The sequence below is a fragment of the Narcine bancroftii genome, chromosome 11 (assembly GCF_036971445.1).
Source record: "Narcine bancroftii isolate sNarBan1 chromosome 11, sNarBan1.hap1, whole genome shotgun sequence".
Lineage (NCBI taxonomy): Eukaryota > Metazoa > Chordata > Chondrichthyes > Torpediniformes > Narcinidae > Narcine > Narcine bancroftii.
Genome location: NC_091479.1, coordinates 78,087,792 through 78,105,908, shown reverse-complemented (window position 1 = coordinate 78,105,908; position 18,117 = coordinate 78,087,792). Strand labels below are relative to the sequence as shown.

The following is an 18,117-nucleotide window of genomic DNA, read 5'->3' as shown; positions in this document are numbered from 1 at the left end:
AGCATACAAATGTTGACTAAAATTGTACTAATTCTCCAGATTAAATCAACATTCAGTTAAATGGGTCTTGTCCTCAAGTACTCAAAGGATTCCAGTTATATATTAATAAACAAAAATTTTAAAAATTAACTAACTGAATATGCACTTTTGTTTGAACGTACGCATTTTGTTTTAAAATGCTGCTATCAAGTTTCTCCTGCCCTTTACATTTTCTAACAAATTCCAAATGACAATTTGCATATTTTCAAAATTTAGGCTAACAGGTATTAAAACACAATTAAAAACAGAAAAAAATGTTTCCGTTATAGGAGTTGAAAAGGCAAATTTCCCCATGCTTGATTCTAAAACTTTGTCCCATTCTTTGTCGTAGTTTCTGCAATTATAACTAAAGAGGGCATAGATGCAAGGTGAGAAGGGAAAGATTTAAAAGTGACCTGAGGGGCACATTTTTCCCCCGACTCACAGAATAGTGGTGGATAGATGAAACAAGCTGCCAGAGGAAGTGCTAGAGGCAAGTACAAACGTAATGTTTCAAACACATTCAGGCAGGAACATGGATAGGAAAGGTTTAGAGGAAAATGGCTAAACACTAGCAAATGGGATTAGTTTGAGTAGACAACTTGTTTGGCATGGACAAGTTGGGCTGAATGGCTTGTTTCTGTATTGTACATATTTGAATCAATTCTCTTGAATCTCATGCCCCCCCAAACATTAGCACTGGAAGATTTGCTGATATGAGTTAGGTGTCAAATCATTGAAAAACTATCGACTTTAAAATTGAAACAAATGTTAATGGCTCACTAAACTAGCATTCGATAAAGGAAGAAAGCTACTATTTGCAATCATGTAAAAAAAAATATCATACAAGCAATGGTTCACCAGGAAGCAGCAGAAAATATAAAATGATCCCTCAGCAGTTCATAATATCCAGGATAAATATATTCAAATTCTAAAGTAGAATTGTCAGCTTACTTTGAAGTTCTTATTTTACACATGGTTACTTACTTGGAAAATACACGTGAAACATTTTCTGAATGGCAGTAGAATGTATGAAACAACCAAGAGAAACACAGGCAAAGAATGGCCCCAAGGAAGAATGCCCCAAATACAACTTTCTCTTGCACCGGGGCCACAAATGATATGTTCGGCCTAAACATGTAGAAAATTCCGAGACCCAGGAAGAAAAGACAACCTAAAAGAGTCATAAACAGAACAAATGTATGTAAATGACAACACCCAGAAACAAACAAGGAAGCTCCTTTTATACACGTACAATCTATGAAGCCATGATCTGGTATTATGCTTTGTGACACACACATATTGTATTGGATCTAACAGAATGTTTATCAAATAAGGAGGAGTCCGTGAATTCCAGAAAAATAAATGATGATCAATTGGATAGAACATAGAACACTACAGCACAGGCCCTTCGGCCCTCAATGTTGTGCCAACCCATAAATTCCTTTAAAAAAGTACTATACCCACCCTATCCTGCAACCCTCTATTTTTCTTTCATCCATGTGCCTGTCTAAGAGTCTCTTAAATGATCTTAATGTTTCAGCCTCCACCACAATCCCTGGCAAGACATTCTAGGCACCTACAACTCTCTGTGTAAAAAATCTTACCACTGATGTCTCCACTAAACTTCCCTCCTTTCACTTTATACACATCCTTCAGTGTTTGCTATTCCTACCCTGGAAAACAGCCACGCTGTCCACCCTACCTTGTAGACCTCTATTAAGTCTCCTCACATCCTTCTACACTCCAAAGAGAAAAGTCCCAGCTCTGCTAACCTTGTCTCATAAGATTTATTTTCTAATTCAGGCAAGATCCTGGTAAATCTCCTATGCACCTTCGACATAGCTTATATATCCTTTCTGTAATGAGGTGACCAGAACTGAACACAAATACTCTTAAGTGTAGTCTCACCAGAGATGTGTAGAGTTGCAACATACTCAATCTTCCTATTTTAATGAAGCCCAGCATTCCATAGGCCTTCTTAACTATCCTATCAATCTGTGATTCGACCTTGAGGGATGCATGGATTTGATGCACTCTCTTATGTAACCAACCATTAACCCTGTACTCAGCTTTCTGGTTTCCAAAATACATCACTTTATACTTATCAGGATCGAACTCCATCTGCCACTTTTCTGCCCAACTGTGCATCCTGGCTATATCCTCTTCTAACCTTTGACAACCTTCAGCTCAATTCACAACTCCTCCAACCCTCGTGTCATCTGAAAACTTACTGACCCATCCTTCCACCTCTTCATACAGGTAATTTATAAAAATCACAGAGCAGGGATCCCAGAACAGATCCTTGCATCACTCCACTAGTCCAGGCAGAATACATTCCTTCCACTACTACTCTTTTTTTCCTGCAAGCCAATTTTTTAATCCATTCAGCCAAGGTTCCACTGATCCTATGCCTTGTGACTTTTTGAATGAGTCTCTCGTGGGGAACCTTATCAAATGCCTTCCTAATATCCATGTAGACCACATCTACTGTTCTATCCTCATCAACTTCTTCTGTTATCTCCTCAAAAAACTCAATTGGGCTCGTGAGTCATGACCTTCCCTTCACAAAGCCATGCTGATTATCCTTGAGTAGACTGGACTTCTCCAAATGCTCATCGATCCTTTAGCAGCCCCACCTTCATTCCCGTCATCCTTCTGTTCTTCACATATGCATAGAATGCCTTGGGGTTCTCCTTAATCCTGCATGCCAAGGACTTCCCATGCCCCCTTCAAGCTCTCCCAAGTCCTTCCTGGCTACCATACATTTCTCATAAGCCCTTTTCGTTTCCTACATCTAACATATGCTTCCTTATGAAATGTTTAATTACAGAAATGATCTTTGGAAAGCCATTTATCTTGCTTATCCCATGGAAGAAATAAAATCATGAACATGAGACAAGAACAGAAACTACAGATGAAGAAAATATGGAGGAAGAGATGAAATATACATTTTAGAATTATCATTTGAAAACACAGTCTAAAGTTAAGATGCAGTGTTCCCAAGGGTCACCGTCAATTAAATCAAATAGTTGCTTATCGACAAAGGGTACTTTTCCCCCACATTCACCAATTATACAAACTTTTTTGCTGTATTACATTTTCCATGCCATAAACAAGTAGGCCATCATATTTGCAAATCTGTTAAAAATGCTAGTATTTGATGCATTGAACTGTACTCAGAGGCTGCCAAGTAATTTACCAAACCAGACTAAATTGCAATAAACTATGTCAATAGCCTACCAATTATTAGATTTTTCTGCCTGAAAAATGACACCTGCTTGGTTAATGAAGTTTGCGTGCTGCATGCCATACCTATGAGATGTGTCCAAATGTTCAAGGTTTCTGTGTGGATCCTAAAAATGCTTCTTAAGCAAGCACGAAAAGATGGCATTGGCGGCCTGTGACCATGTAGGAGGTAGTCATTATCCTTCAGCCAATCAGGCAATACGTCATGGGGGATGACCCGCCATCGTCCTTCCCACACCTGTAATAGATACAACTTTATTAAACAACCTAATTCCAGTCAAAAATTGGAAGTATTATGCAAGTAATCAACGAAACATTATAGAATATGATTTCCAATAAAATGAATGAAAACTCAGGAGAGATGAATTAAACAGCAAAAATTGAAATCACCTCCATACTTGTGAAAAACGTTTTTCAATTAATCTTTTGTGATTAATAATTTTAAAAGTTACTAAATTTTGTTCTGCATTTTAAAGTAAAACACAGAAACAAATACCAGTAGCTAAGCAGTTTTTTTTTGGGGGGGGGGGCTACCAGATTATATTCAATGAAACGTCAACATTCTCTGTAAATTAAAATAAAGGTGGATGCAATGTAGATACATTTAAAATGTATATATTTCAGTATTTTAGAACAGTTTAGTATTTACAGGTGAAAGTTTGGGAGCTTATTTCTTCCTGTACAAGTATGTTGAAGTGTACACATTCCAAGATTCTAAGAATGAAAACAGTCATTACAGTTCTGGATTTTTGTACCATTTCCAAGTGAACAACATAATGAAGCATTATATGGTAATCAATGGATGAAATCAATGCAACATAATTGATTCTGGGAAATAAAATAGCAGATCTCATGGCAGTTGAATGCATGTTTAATCACTGATAGGATAGCACGGTCAATTTTTCAATTCTGCTTGAAAGGACATTAAAGTGCTTGCTTCCAGATTTTTTTTTTTGTGAGCCAAAGACCCTGGTCTCACAAAAGAAGTAACAATAACCAAGCCTCCACAGCTTCATCAACCTCAAGTCAAGATATTTATTCCCATCTCAGTCCTAAACAATTTAACCTTTATACTGAATCTGTGCCTCTGGCTCCATTATGCTCAGGCTGGGAAAACAACTTTTAAAGGTGTATTGTAGAAAGTCAGTTGTACAGTGTGGAAATAGGCCCCTTGTTCCAACTTTCCCACACACACCAAAATGTCCCACCTAACTGGATTTGGACCATACCATCTAAACCAATCCTATCCATGAAACTCTCCAATGTTTTCTTAAACATTGCAATTGTACCTGCCGCAATCTCATCTTCCAGCAGCCCATTCCATACATTCACCATCTTCTGTGTAAAGAAAAAATACCCCTCAGGTTCCTGCCTCACCCTCCTCACTTTAAACCCATATCCACTGATCATTGATTCCCCTCCTCCAGGCAAAACTCTCTGCGTTTACCCAATCTATTTCTTTCATGTGTTGTATCACATCTTTGTTTGGAAATGAGAGCCCACAAACCCAAAAGGCTTCAGTAAATAGGGTTGTGTGAAGAGACAACCATTTTAAGCAGCTATAAAAATGTGAATCCATGGGATATATTAGCTGGTATTATCAAATTTACACAAACTTCTTCAACATTTCTTGCCCTCACGTTGACACTAAATTAACAGAAAACACCAGCATATAGATGGATGTGCAATAGGTATAGAAGACCATCTATATATAGCTCTTAACTATTTCCCCAAAGTTTACAATATCCTTGTGCTAACCAGTATCAAAGGCAAACATTCTCTCTTATCAACTTGATCCCAGTCAGATACTGTACAGCAAATATGACCAACACTTTGCTCTCTGGGAGAGATAGTTACCAAGGTAGGCAATCATAAACGTTAAGATCTAATGTTAGCCTCGCCTTTGGCAGGCAGATTGTTGGATGGAAAACAGCCATAATATCAAATCTACAAAGTAATGATGATCCTGACCCGCTTCTGCAGATACAACACTTGGGTGACGTGCAAAAATCCACAACACCAACGCTTGCACTTTTGACAGAAGATCCTCAACATAAACTGGAATGATCACTACAATTCTCCATACTGAAATCCTCTTTACTCAGCAGATACTGCGTACTTACCTTCCAAAACAATTGATAAACATTAACTTGCAAGTCAAGAAAGGAAATAAGACACAAATTACTCAAAGACACCCTCAGACAAGCTTGAAGAGATGAATTTTCAACATCACACAATGAGACGGTAGTCCCAATGAAGATGGGAAAAATGACTCATTAGTTACAAACAAGAACCCAAAAATGGATAGATATTCATCTCAGTAATTGTAACATAAACCTGCTTTTCAATATCCCAAGCATCTGCTGATGTGCTTACAGTTCAAGTATCAGACTTTTTAGAAACCTGCAAGAGATCACACCCAACCCCAAGGGATAACTGATGATCATAGTTTTTGTATTTACCCTTCCCTCTGCTGAGTTAATGGAAATCTTTTTTTAATATATTGCAACCTATCTTTGCTCTTAATTTCTTTTTCAAAATATATTGCTATGTTTGTGACGTTGTTCATACCAACTCAAAATCTTTACAGAACCGTTCCAACACTAAACCTTACTGTTGGAGTATTCAGTCAAGTCAAGTTTAATAAACTCACTTTCAACTACTATAATCATCCCTCAGAAAATCAACTTTCTCTAGGATTATCCCCAAATTAGTTATACACTTGTTTGGCAGTAAAGATTAAACTTTTCTCAAAATGTACATTCTAGTTTCTGTATTAAGAACATCTGTTTTGCTACCCATATACCAAATCAAACAACTCAATATTACGCTGTTCAGGATTCCATTTACTTCTGGATTCAATATTGTAAATGCTCTAAAGAAACAAATTCTGGATTCCCCCAATTCTTACAATAGTAAGTGACCATCATTTATTTCATACCACAGTTGGTTTGAAGTAAACAGCTACACATGCTTCAAGGTCTGATAGTTTAGGAGAAGTCACGTGATGGAGTTAGTGGCCAGTAGGAGGATACCAGTCCTCTCCAGAAAAGAAGAAATAAAGTGAAGAAAACACAAAGTTCAAGAAACACAAAACACAACAAATAAAAGGTAAAGTTGTGGAGAAAAGAAAGAAAATGGCACCCAGGAAAATAGTAAAAACAATGGGAAAAAAAGAAAAGACGCCGAAGAGAAAGGAGAAGGCCTTACCTGCATGAAGAAACAGGGAGCTGTCGTGGAGAAAAGAGCCCACTCCCCAAGGTTGGTGACGACCCCACAGAGTCGTGACCTCCCAACCGCTGGACTGCAAAAACCGGTGAAGTGCACAACTGCACACACTAAGGAAAAAGAAAACACCGACGGGAGGGGGCCCCAGCTGAGGAGCGAACCAACACAGCGCGACCAGCTGAGGGATGCCCGACATCAGGGCTCTCAGCTGGAAGAGGAGAGGAAAGCGACAGGAAAGGGAGTGATAGGAAAGAAGAACAGCAACAGGAGGCCCAACGGATAACTAGCCCAGAAGAGGACCAACAGAAAGAAGCCATGCAAAAAAACACCCAGCAAAGTGAGGCAAGCAGCTCAACAAGAAAGTCAGAAGAGACATAGATACAAGGAAGAGAAGTAAAAGACACAAACACAGGTGCAGACACTGAAGAAGAGGACCAAGCTCTGCACAGAGGAATAGAAGGTAAAATAGATGGACAGTATATTGATTAAAAAAAATTTCAAGAACAAATTAGAGCATTAAAAGAATGGTTGACATTAGAATTTAGTGAAACGAAAAGTACAGAAGAAAAAGTGAATAGAATAGAGCTGGTCATGACAGAAATAGGGAAAAGATTAGAAAATGTGGAAGAACGAGAAACAGTTGTAGAAATGGAAGTGAATGACTTAAGAAGAATATTGGAAGAAAGTGATAAAAAAATTAAAGAGACACAAGAGTTGTTAGCTCAGAAGATTGATATAATGGAAAACTATAGTAGGCGAAACAACATAAAGATAGTGGGCCTAAAGGAAGATGAAGAAGGTACAAATGTGAAAGAATTTATAAAAGAATGGATCCCAAAGGTCATGGGAATGCCAGAAATACAGGAAGGAATGGAAATAGAAAGGGCACACAGAACACTAGCCCCGAAACCACAGTCACAACAAAAACCAAGATCCGTTTTAGTAAAATTTCTGAGATACACGACAAGAGAAAATATACTGGAGAGGGCAAGGAATAAAATTAGAGAAGACAAAAAACCATTGGAATACAAGGGTCAAAAAATATTTTTTTTTACCCAGACCTACGTTTTGAACTCCTAAAGAAGAGGAAGGAGTTTAACACAGCAAAATCGATCTTATGGAAAAAAGGCTATAAATTTATGTTAAGATATCCAGCTGTGCTTAAAATATTTATCCCGGGAGAGCAAAACAGACTGTTCTCGGATCCGGAGAAACCACGAGAATTTGCAGAATGCCTGCAGGACAGAAGGAGTGATGAAGAGATGTAACAAGAATGAAGAACGACGACAAACTACATATAAAGATGTAAAAAATAATGTATAAGTAAGAACTAAAGAAGGGAAAGAAAAGGGAAGGAAGTAAAGGGGGGAAAGAGGGTGAGCTTTGTTATATGTGAAGATAAAAGTCTTTTCTGGAGGGGGTTGGGTGAGAGAGAATAACAGTCACTGCAAAATCAGTTGACGCTTGCGAGCGGGTTCGCAATCCAAATGGAGAGGGGAGTTGTGGTTGCCCGGCAAGGGACAACTCAGAGGTGGGGGGACATTTGGGGTTAAGGGAATTTTAAATGTGGGAGTTGTTGAAGTATTTTATGTTTTAAAATGCACAAAAGTGCTGGAGGAACTCAGCAGGCCACCCAGCATTTACTGAGGTGCCTGCCAGCTTTTTGTTCATACTTCGATGAAGGGCTCAGGCCCAAAACATTGGTTACCCTTTATTTGCTGCATGACCTGCTGAGTTTCTCCACCATTTTTGTGCATTGCATTACAATCACGGCGTCTGCAGACTTTCCTGTTTAACTTTATTTTTAAGAAATTCCTTGTGAAACAAATAAATTACGTGATGCTGCTTCTGACCCCCCCCCCCCCACCCCCACCCCCACCCCTCATCTCCCTCTTTATGAAAGCAGACATAGTTCATAAGAGGGTCAGGTTGCCAAACTTGAGAGCTTGGCAGGATCAGTAATGTTTCCTTGGCAGTGCACTGTGAGGTGAATGGCAGGATGGCAGAGCCTCAAACCATCTGCATCACTAAAATGAAGCCCATTTTTTTCCTCACGGTGTTATTTCCAAAATGCAGTGCCTATTATCATTAGTATACTACCCAGTCATTATTCCTAAACCGCAAAATCAGAATATTTGATCAGTATCATATTGATGGTTGTGGGAGCTCAGCAAATTGGCTGCCATGCTTTCAACCTTGCAATGTCAAATGCACTTCAAGAAAAAGTTGTTAATTGACTTCAAAGCTCATTGGGATGAACTGAGCTTGTAAAGGGCTTTATTACAGCCAATAAGGCAGTCAGATAATGCCTCCATTTATTTTCTGATCAAAACACTATGATGTCTCTTACAAAACATAGTACACTCGCTACGGCAGCGTGAGGTTGCTTGCTCAAGGAATGCAGTGAATGTAACTATTGCATTAAGATGGCCTTTTGCACATAGAACAGAGAATAATAAAGAACATTACAGCACAGTACGAGCCCTTTGGCCCACCATGAATGTGCCAATCTCTATGAACGTACTCCACAATAATCTTTCCCTACTTCACACCTGTAACCCACTTTTTTACAACCAGATGTTTACCAGCTGTTCAAGCAGCAGAATGGCATTCATCACATTTGGATGGCCCCTTTCTGCCCAGCCTCAAATGGTTTGGCAGAGTGGGCTCTTCAGACAGTAAAGAAAGGCCTGGAAAGGATGACAGGGGACTCTTTTAGCATCAGACTTTCACGCTTCTAGGGAAAATAGATGAATTTTTGACTAAAATTGAACTACCAAAACTACAAATAGAGGAACAAAATAAATTAACAGAACCATTTGGAACAGTAGAAATACAAGAGATAATAAAAAATTTACCAAATAATAAGACACCAGGAGAGGATGGACTCCCAATAGAATTCTACAAAACATTTAAAGACCTAATAATACCGCCCCTCCTGGATGTAATCAACCAGATTGATGAGACACAAAACTTACCAGATTCATGTAAAACAGCAATAATTACAGTGATACTAAAACAAGGGAAAGATCCACTCTCACCAGCGTCATATAGACCAATATCTCTGCTAAACACAGATTATAAGATAATAGCTAAACTATTAGCGAACAGATTAGCAGAACAGGTACCGAAAATGGTAAATTTAGACCAAACTGGATTTATCAAAAAAAGACGCACAACAGACAATATTTGTAAATTTATTAACTTAATTCATGCAGTAGAAGGAAATAAAGCACCGGCAGTAGCAGTTGCTTTAGACGCAGAGAAGGCCTTCGACAGAGTAGAATGGAATTACTTGTTCAAAGTATTGCAAAAATTCAGTTTACCGGAGAAGTATATTAATTGGATTAAAGCATTATATAAGGGACCGTTAGCGAAAGTGACAGTAAATGGACATGTATCAAAGCAATTTAACTTAAGCAGGTCAACGCGGCAGGGATGCCCACTATCACCATTATTGTTTGCGCTAGCTATAGAACCACTAGCAGAATCGATAAGAAGAGATAATAATATAAAAGGAATAAAAATAAAAGACAGGGAATATAAAATCAGTCTGTTTGCGGATGATGTGATAGTGTACTTAACAGAACCAGAACTATCAATAAAAGAACTATATAAGAAATTGAAGGAATATGGAGAAGTGTCGGGATACAAGATAAACGTAAATAAAAGTGAAGCAATGCCTATGAATAACGCAGATTTCTCAAAATTTAAGGAGGAATCCCCATTCAGATGGCAAACGCAGGCAATAAGATACCTAGGTGTGCAAATAAACAAAAATCTAGGCCAATTATATAAACTCAATTACAATCCACTAATGAAAAAATTACAGGACGATTTAGAGCATTGGAAAGAGCTACCACTAACACTGATAGGAAGGATAAACTGTATTAAAATGAACATTTTTCCAAGGATACTATACTTATTTCAGGCATTGCCAATACAACTGACAGAAAAATTCTTCAAAGAGTTAAAGAAAATAATAAGGAGATTTTTATGGAGAGGGGGGAAACCGAGGATAGCACTAGATAAATTAACAGAATGGTATAAACAAGGAGGCTTACAATTGCCAAACTTCAAAAATTATTATAGAGCCGCACAATTAAGGTACCTATCAGATTTTTACCAAACAAGGGAAAAACCAGACTGGACGAGACTAGAATTAGATAAAATAGGGGAAAAGATACCTGAACACATATTATATAAATGGGACGAAAAATTGGTACAACATAGAACTTCTCCAGTATTACACCATCTCCTCAATATATGGAAGAAGATTCATGTAGAAAGAAATAAAATAAATTACCAAATACCAAAACTAATATTGACGCAAAATAAGCTACTCCCTTTTACAATAGACAACCTTGCCTTTAGAAAATGGGAAAAAAAAGGGATTAAAAGAATAGAAAATTGTTTTTCAGGAAGTAGATTCTTATCCTTTGAACAAATGAGAGATAAGTACAATATAACTGGAGATACAGCGCTGGCATATTACCAACTGAGATCCTACTTGAAAGATAAATTAGGAAGCAACTTGAGTTTACCAGAGGGAAGTAACCTTGAATATGTGATTACAGATACAATGTTAATCAAAAGATTTATAAAAAATATGTATATTAAACTGCAAGAAAAGGAAAATGAGGAAACAAATGGTAAAACTAAACAAAAATGGGAACAAGATTTAAATATAAAGATAAAAAAGGAAACATGGGAGAAGTTATGCTCTGGAACGATGAGAAATACAATAAATACGAGGCTACGTATGATACAATATAATTGGTTACACAGACTATACATTACACCGCAAAAGTTAAATAAATGGGACCCAACAGTATCTGATAGATGTTTTCGATGTAAAAAAGAAATGGGAACAACAATTCATGCAATCTGGACATGTGAGAGAGTAGAAAAATTTTGGGATGATCTCAATCAGATATTAAATAAAATAACAGAAAACAATATACCAAAGAATCCAGAGATCTTTCTCCTAAGTAACATAAAAAATAAAGAATTTGGAATTGACTTGGAAGATGCACAAAAAAGATTTGTCAAGATAGCCCTAGCCGTAGCAAAAAAATGTATTATGTCAACCTGGAAATTGGAAGATAATTTGAAAATACAACAATGGTATATAGAAATGAATAAATGTATTCCATTAGAAAAAATAACATATAGTTTAAGAAATAATATTGAAATATTCGAACAAGTATGGGAGCCTTACATTAAATACAATAGCGAAAACCTACCGGGAACAAACATTACCTAAGTTGATGGAAGGAGAAGAAAAGAAAAGAATGGACTCAGTAGAATTTCTGGTGTATTTTTGTTGAATGACAACATTGTCTAACTGAATTAATGCAACCTAGATTGTATACCTAAAATGGATGAGAGGGGGGGGGTGGCTTGGGAGGAGGGAGGGGGGAGGGAGAAAAAGTCACTGTAAATGTGTGGAAAAGAAAAAGTGTATATCATGGCTATTGTGATTTATGGTGTGAAAAATAAAAAATTTAAAAAAAAAAAAAAGACTTTCACGCTTCTTGTTTAAATACTACCTTATGCCACAAACTACAGCTACACGCAGTTCAGTGCAGATGCTGATGGGGTACAGGCCCAAGTCAAGATTGGACCTGTTAACAAACATTTCTACGACGGATTCCACCTGCTTTGAATTCGTCCATCATTATTGAATGAAGATCTACTGGGACCAATGCCTGAAGAAGACGCACAAAATCAGTGAACCGGTGCAGACTCGAAAGGCTAACATGGCCTGTTTCCGCTCCGTAAATTGTTATATGGTTAAAAGTGTTGTCATACATTGAGTTCAAAAAGGGAAAACAGAGATGAAAATGAGGAAAAGGGGGTAGATGGTGGTGAGGAAGCGGGAATGAGCTGTAAACAGAATATGAGATGGCCATGTTGAACTATAGTTAACTATAAATATTAATGGATTTACATAACCAAATTAAACGAAAAAGGCTATTAAATTTCCTGAAAAAGAAAAAATAGACATAGCATTTGTGCAGGAAATGCATCTAACTGAAATGGAACATAATAAATTAAGGAGAGACTGGGTAGGACACGTAGCGGCAGCATCATATAATTCAAAAGCCAGAGGTATAGCTATATTAATAAATAAAAATGTACCAATCAAAATAGAGGAGGAAATAATAGATCCAGCAGGGAGGTATGTAATGATAAAGTGTCAGATATATTCAGAATTCTGGAATTTGCTCAATATATATGCACCTAATGAAGAGGATCAAAAGTTTATGCAAGATAATTTTTTGAAGATTGTAGATACTCAGGGGAATATATTGATAGGAGGGAATTTTAACCTTAATTTGGACCCAAAATTGGATAAAACTGGACAAAAGACTAGCAAAAAGAATAAAGTGGCCAAATTTATGGTTAAATCAATGCAGGAAATGAAACTTATGGATATATGGAGGAGGCAGCACCTAAGGGAGAAGAAATACTCATATTATTGGAGTAGGCATAAAACATACTCAAGGATTGATATGTTTTTGTTGTCAGCCCATATTCAAGGGAGAGTTAGGAAAACAATATAAAGCTAGATTGCTATCTGATCACTCAACCCTGTTATTAGCAATAAAACTGGAGGTCATCCCACCAAGAACATATAGATGGAGATTAAACTCCATGCTACTTAAAAGACAGGAATTTAGAGAATTTATTGAACGCCAAATTAAAATGTACTTTGAAATAAATTCGGAATCAGTGAAAGACAAATTTATATTATGGGATGCAATGAAAGCCTTCATTAGAGGGCAGATAATAAGTTATGTAACTAAGATGAAAAAGGACTACAATCTGGAAATAGAACAGTTGGAAAGGGAAATAGTAAGTACAGAAAAAGAACTAGCAACAAGGGAAGATATAACAAAAAGAGAATTGGCGGACAAAATAAAATATGAAACATTACAAACGTATAAGGTGGAGAAGAACACAATGAAAATAAAACAGAAGTATTATGAGCTAGGAGAAAAAAAACACATAAAATATTAGCCTGGCAACTTAAAACAGAACAAGCTAAAAGAACTGTATTGGCATCAAGGAAAAAGGATAAACAAATTACATATAATCCAATGGAGATTAATGAGAACTTTAAGGAATTTTATGAACAATTATACCAACCCGAAAACGAGGGGAAAGAAGACAAATAGAAGAGTTTTTAGCTAAAATTGAACTGCCGAAATTGCAAGAAGAGGAGCAAAACAAGCTGATAAAACCATAGGAAATACAGGATATATTAAAAAAGCTGCCGAACAATAAAACGCCTGGAGAGGATGGATTCCCAATATAATTCTATAAAACATTTAAAGAATTATTAATTCCTCCTCTCCTGGAAGTAATGAACCAGATAGAAGAAACACAAAACTTGCCAGATTCATGTAAGACATCAATAATTACTGTTATACCAAAGATGGGGAAGGATCCACTAACACCAGCCTCATATAGACCAATATCTTTACTTAATTCAGATTACAAGATAATTGCAAAATTATTAGCAAACAGGTTGGCCGACTGTGTACCAAAAATAGTAAAACAAGATCAAACTGGATTTATTAAGAAAAGACGAACAGCAGATAATGTCTGCAAATTTGTTAATTTAATTCATGCAGTTCAAGGAAATAAGAAGCCAACAGTGGCTGTTGCTTTAGATGCAAAAGAAGCCTTTGACAGGGTAGAATGGAATTATTTATTCTAAGTATTACAGAGGTTCAACCTACCAGAAAAATATATTAATTAGATTAAAGCATTATATAATGGACCAGTGGCAAAGGTGACAGTAAATGGATATGCATCAACTAGGTCAACTAGGCAGGGATGTCCACTATCTCCCTCACTCTTTGCTTTAGCAATAGAACCATTGGCAGAACTGATAACAACAGAAAATAAAATAAAAGGGATAAAAATAAAGGAGAAGGAGTATAAATCAGTTTATTTGCAGATGATATCATAGTATACTTAATAGATCCAGAAATATCAATAAAAGAACTACATAAGAAATTGAAGGAATATGGAGAAATATTGGGATACAAGATCAATGCAAATAAAAGTGAAGCGATGCCAATGAGTATTGTGGATTATACAGAATTTAAAAAATAATCACCATTTAAATGGCAAACACAAGCAATCTGTTACCGAGGTATTAGATTAGATAATAATTTAAGCCACCTATACAAATTAAATTATCAGCCATTAATGAAGAAATTACAGGAAGACTTAGAACATTGGAAAGAATTGCCACTAACATTGATAGGGAGGGTAAATTGCATTAACATGAATGTCTTCCCAAGGATACAATACTTATTTCAATCATTACCAATTCCCTTAACAGAGAAATTCTTCAATGAACTAAAGAGAATAATAAGGAAAAGTGGTACAAACAAGGTGGTTTGCAGTTACCAAACTTTAAAAATTATCATAGAGCAGCACAGATAAGGTATTTATCAGATTTTTACCAGACAAGGGAAAAACCAGATTGGACTAAGATAGAGCTAGATAAAATAGGGGAGAAGGTACCGGAAAATATACTTTATAAATGGGATAAAAAGCTGGTGCAATATAAAAGTTCACCAGTACTGCATCAGTTACTCAATAAATGGAAGAAGATTCACTTAGAAAGGAAAAAAACAAATTACCAACTACCAAAATTATTATTGACACAATATCAACTATATCAACTATTCCTTTTACAACCTTTCCTTTAGAGAATGGGAGAGAAAAGGGATTAAAAGTATAGAGAATTGTTTTTTGGGAAATAATTTAACATTTGAACAAATGAAGTACAAATATGGAATAACTCATGGTACAATGTTCGCATACCATCAACTGAAAGCCTACTGAAAGGACAAATTGGGAAGCAGACTGAGATTACCAGAAGGAAGCAGCTTTGAATATGTGATTACAGAAGCAATGATAATAAAAAGAGTTATAACGAACATGTAAATCAAGCTGCAAGAGAAGGAAAATGGTGAAATAATCGATAAACCCAAACAAAAGTGGGAAAAAGATTTAAACATAAAGATAAAAAATTAAATATGGGAAAAGTTATGCTCTGGAACTATGAAGAATATAATAAATACAAGGTTACGCATGATACAGTATAATTAGTTACACAAGTTATATATCACACCCCAAAAGTTAAAAAAAAATGGGATCCAAAATTATCAGATAAATGTTTTCGCTGTAAGAAGGAAATGGGAACAATAGTACATCCAATTTGGCCATGTGAGAAAGTGAAAAAGTTTTGGGAAGATCTAAATCAGATATTAAATAAAATCACAAAAAGCAACAGACCAAAAAATCCAGAGATCTTTCTTCTAAGTAATATAAGTAAAGAATTAGGCCTTAAACTGGATGAAGCACAAAAAAGATTTATTGTGATAGCCTTAACTGTAGCAAAAAAATGTATAATGTCAACTTGGAAATCAGAAGAGTGCCTGAGAGTACTGCAATGGTACATGGAAATGAATAAATATATTCCATTGGAAAAAATAACATAATTTAAAAAAATAAAGTCACATTATTTGAACAAATTTGGGAACCGTACATGGAACACAACAGAGAGGGCCTACCGTGGACCTCCACCCCCTAAAATGATAAGACAAAATGACTTGTTCCAGTGTGTAACAGTGGATGACACAATTTTCTTGTTTATTTTCACTGCGTGATGACATTGTTTAATGGTTTTATTGTGTGGTATATGTTGAACATTTAATGGGTTTGGAGGGGGTGGGAAGGTAGGGGGGAAAAAAGGGGAGAAAATACCACTGTGTATATTTAAGAGGGAAATGTTTGTATGTATTTTGATTGATATGGTTCACGGTGTGAAAAATAAAAAGAATTTTAAAAAGGTCTGATAGTTTAGATTTTTTTTGAAAAATTCAACAAGATCAATTCCAATCTTGTGACAGATTTACAAAGTCGAAATTATCACTGCCTCTCCTCTGAAAAACATTTTGAATGTGTGTAATATTTAATAATTAAATTAATAAAAAATAAAATTTAAAGCTCAGTTAACAGAACTTTATCTTCACTCATTGCATGATCTAGAAAGAAAAGTCTACAGTAAACTGTGAAATATACAACACGGTTCTCTCCCTCCACAACCCTCTCCCCACCTTACATGCTTATTACTTTGATCAGGATGGCATTGCTGGGATTTTGAACACCAGTTCTCATCTTGTCCAGTGACAATATTGTTTTCTAGTGATCTCAAAGCAAGTGCAATTACTGACAAACAGTTGCACAGTGCAACTCAGAACTTGTTGGCTCAGTTATAAAAAATAAGGAATGCACAAATATGGAAAACAAATTCAGTTGCACATTAATAAAATTTAGACGCATTACATCACACAAATCAAATACTTTTCTACTGACCTACATTTATTTAGTAGTATACAAAATCCTATTTCAATTTCAGTTTTTGGAAGACATATTCATGAACAGTAACCATCTCATTTAATTTTGGTCCCAGTGAAATTTATTTTGCTGTGACTGCTGGGTGAATTTGACACCATTGTTATTTAAAGAGTCAAATAACACCATTGTTAGTTTCAATGCAAACCTAAAGACCAATGTAGTCTATAATTTGCCTATCAGATTACAATATTAAAAATTGTACACAGTGTTTAAAAGCACAAATTCCACTTAATATTAGAGAACTTGTTGGACAGGTTAATTTGTGGCTAAACAAACTTTATAGTGCAGTTTAGATTTAAAATGCCACTTTCAATCTGGTATCTTGTAATCAGTTTAATTATTGCAATGGCTGTTTACAAAAGGGGAATGTACATCCAGATATCCAGTTAAGAAAATGTAAATCAAATGTGTTTGGAAATAACCCAGTGAACAGTTGCACCCGTTTCCTCCATTATTTGACCTTGCATACAATGGATAATTTAGCTTTAATTGTACCAAAGGAAAGGTAGCATAATTTTACCATGCATTCTGGTCTGAGAGCAGTCTGGGACAAAATAAAACATTTTATTTCAACTGACTACATATAAAATTTGATTAGCGCTGAAGAATTGAACAACCACGTGCACCATAAGCTCCAGTTTAAGGTAGGTATAACGTGCTGCAAAATATAGTGCAGGTATTTAATAATTAACACAGAACCATCAATCAAAGGTCAGATGCCTTTCTGAACCACTGCAGACCATATACTTTCTGGTCCTCTCAAAGTGGAGAGTTCCAGAATTTAGATCCAGCAATGATAAGGTAATCTCCCGATTCACCTCCAGGTAGTGGTCTTCCTTTGCCCTGCTTATCTTTTGGCCTGGGCAGTGGAAGCTATAGGGAAGCCAAGAATGCTACTACAGTGCATTTCATACATGGCATACCAGAATCCAAATTTGCTTCTGGCTCCCTGGGGAGCTATCAATTAAGCAGTGTTACCTTGGGCGCATTAATTTTAGTGTTACAAATATTACACTGAACCTGGTCAATAGACAATACTGCATACATGATGCAAATAATTTAGGAAGAAAAGTGATGAGGCATAACTGCAACATACCCAGAGATTTCCTGCTCTTGCAGAGACAATATTCATATGGCCACTTCATTAGACATCTGGTCAGTAGCGATCTCTAC

At 36.2% G+C, this 18,117-nt stretch overlaps 1 protein-coding gene across 1 annotated transcript in view; it reads right to left on the bottom strand.

The window, feature by feature from the left end:
- Positions 1-18,117, bottom strand: part of LOC138745961 (adiponectin receptor protein 2-like) — a 43,384-nt gene that overhangs the window by 5,247 nt on the left and 20,020 nt on the right. Inside the window, exons 4-5 of the mRNA XM_069903574.1 lie at positions 3,334-3,505; positions 1,006-1,192 (exon numbers count right to left, since the gene is read on the bottom strand). Of these exons, the coding sequence (XP_069759675.1) occupies positions 1,006-1,192; positions 3,334-3,505 (359 nt within the window). The remainder of the gene's footprint in view (positions 1-1,005; positions 1,193-3,333; positions 3,506-18,117) is intronic.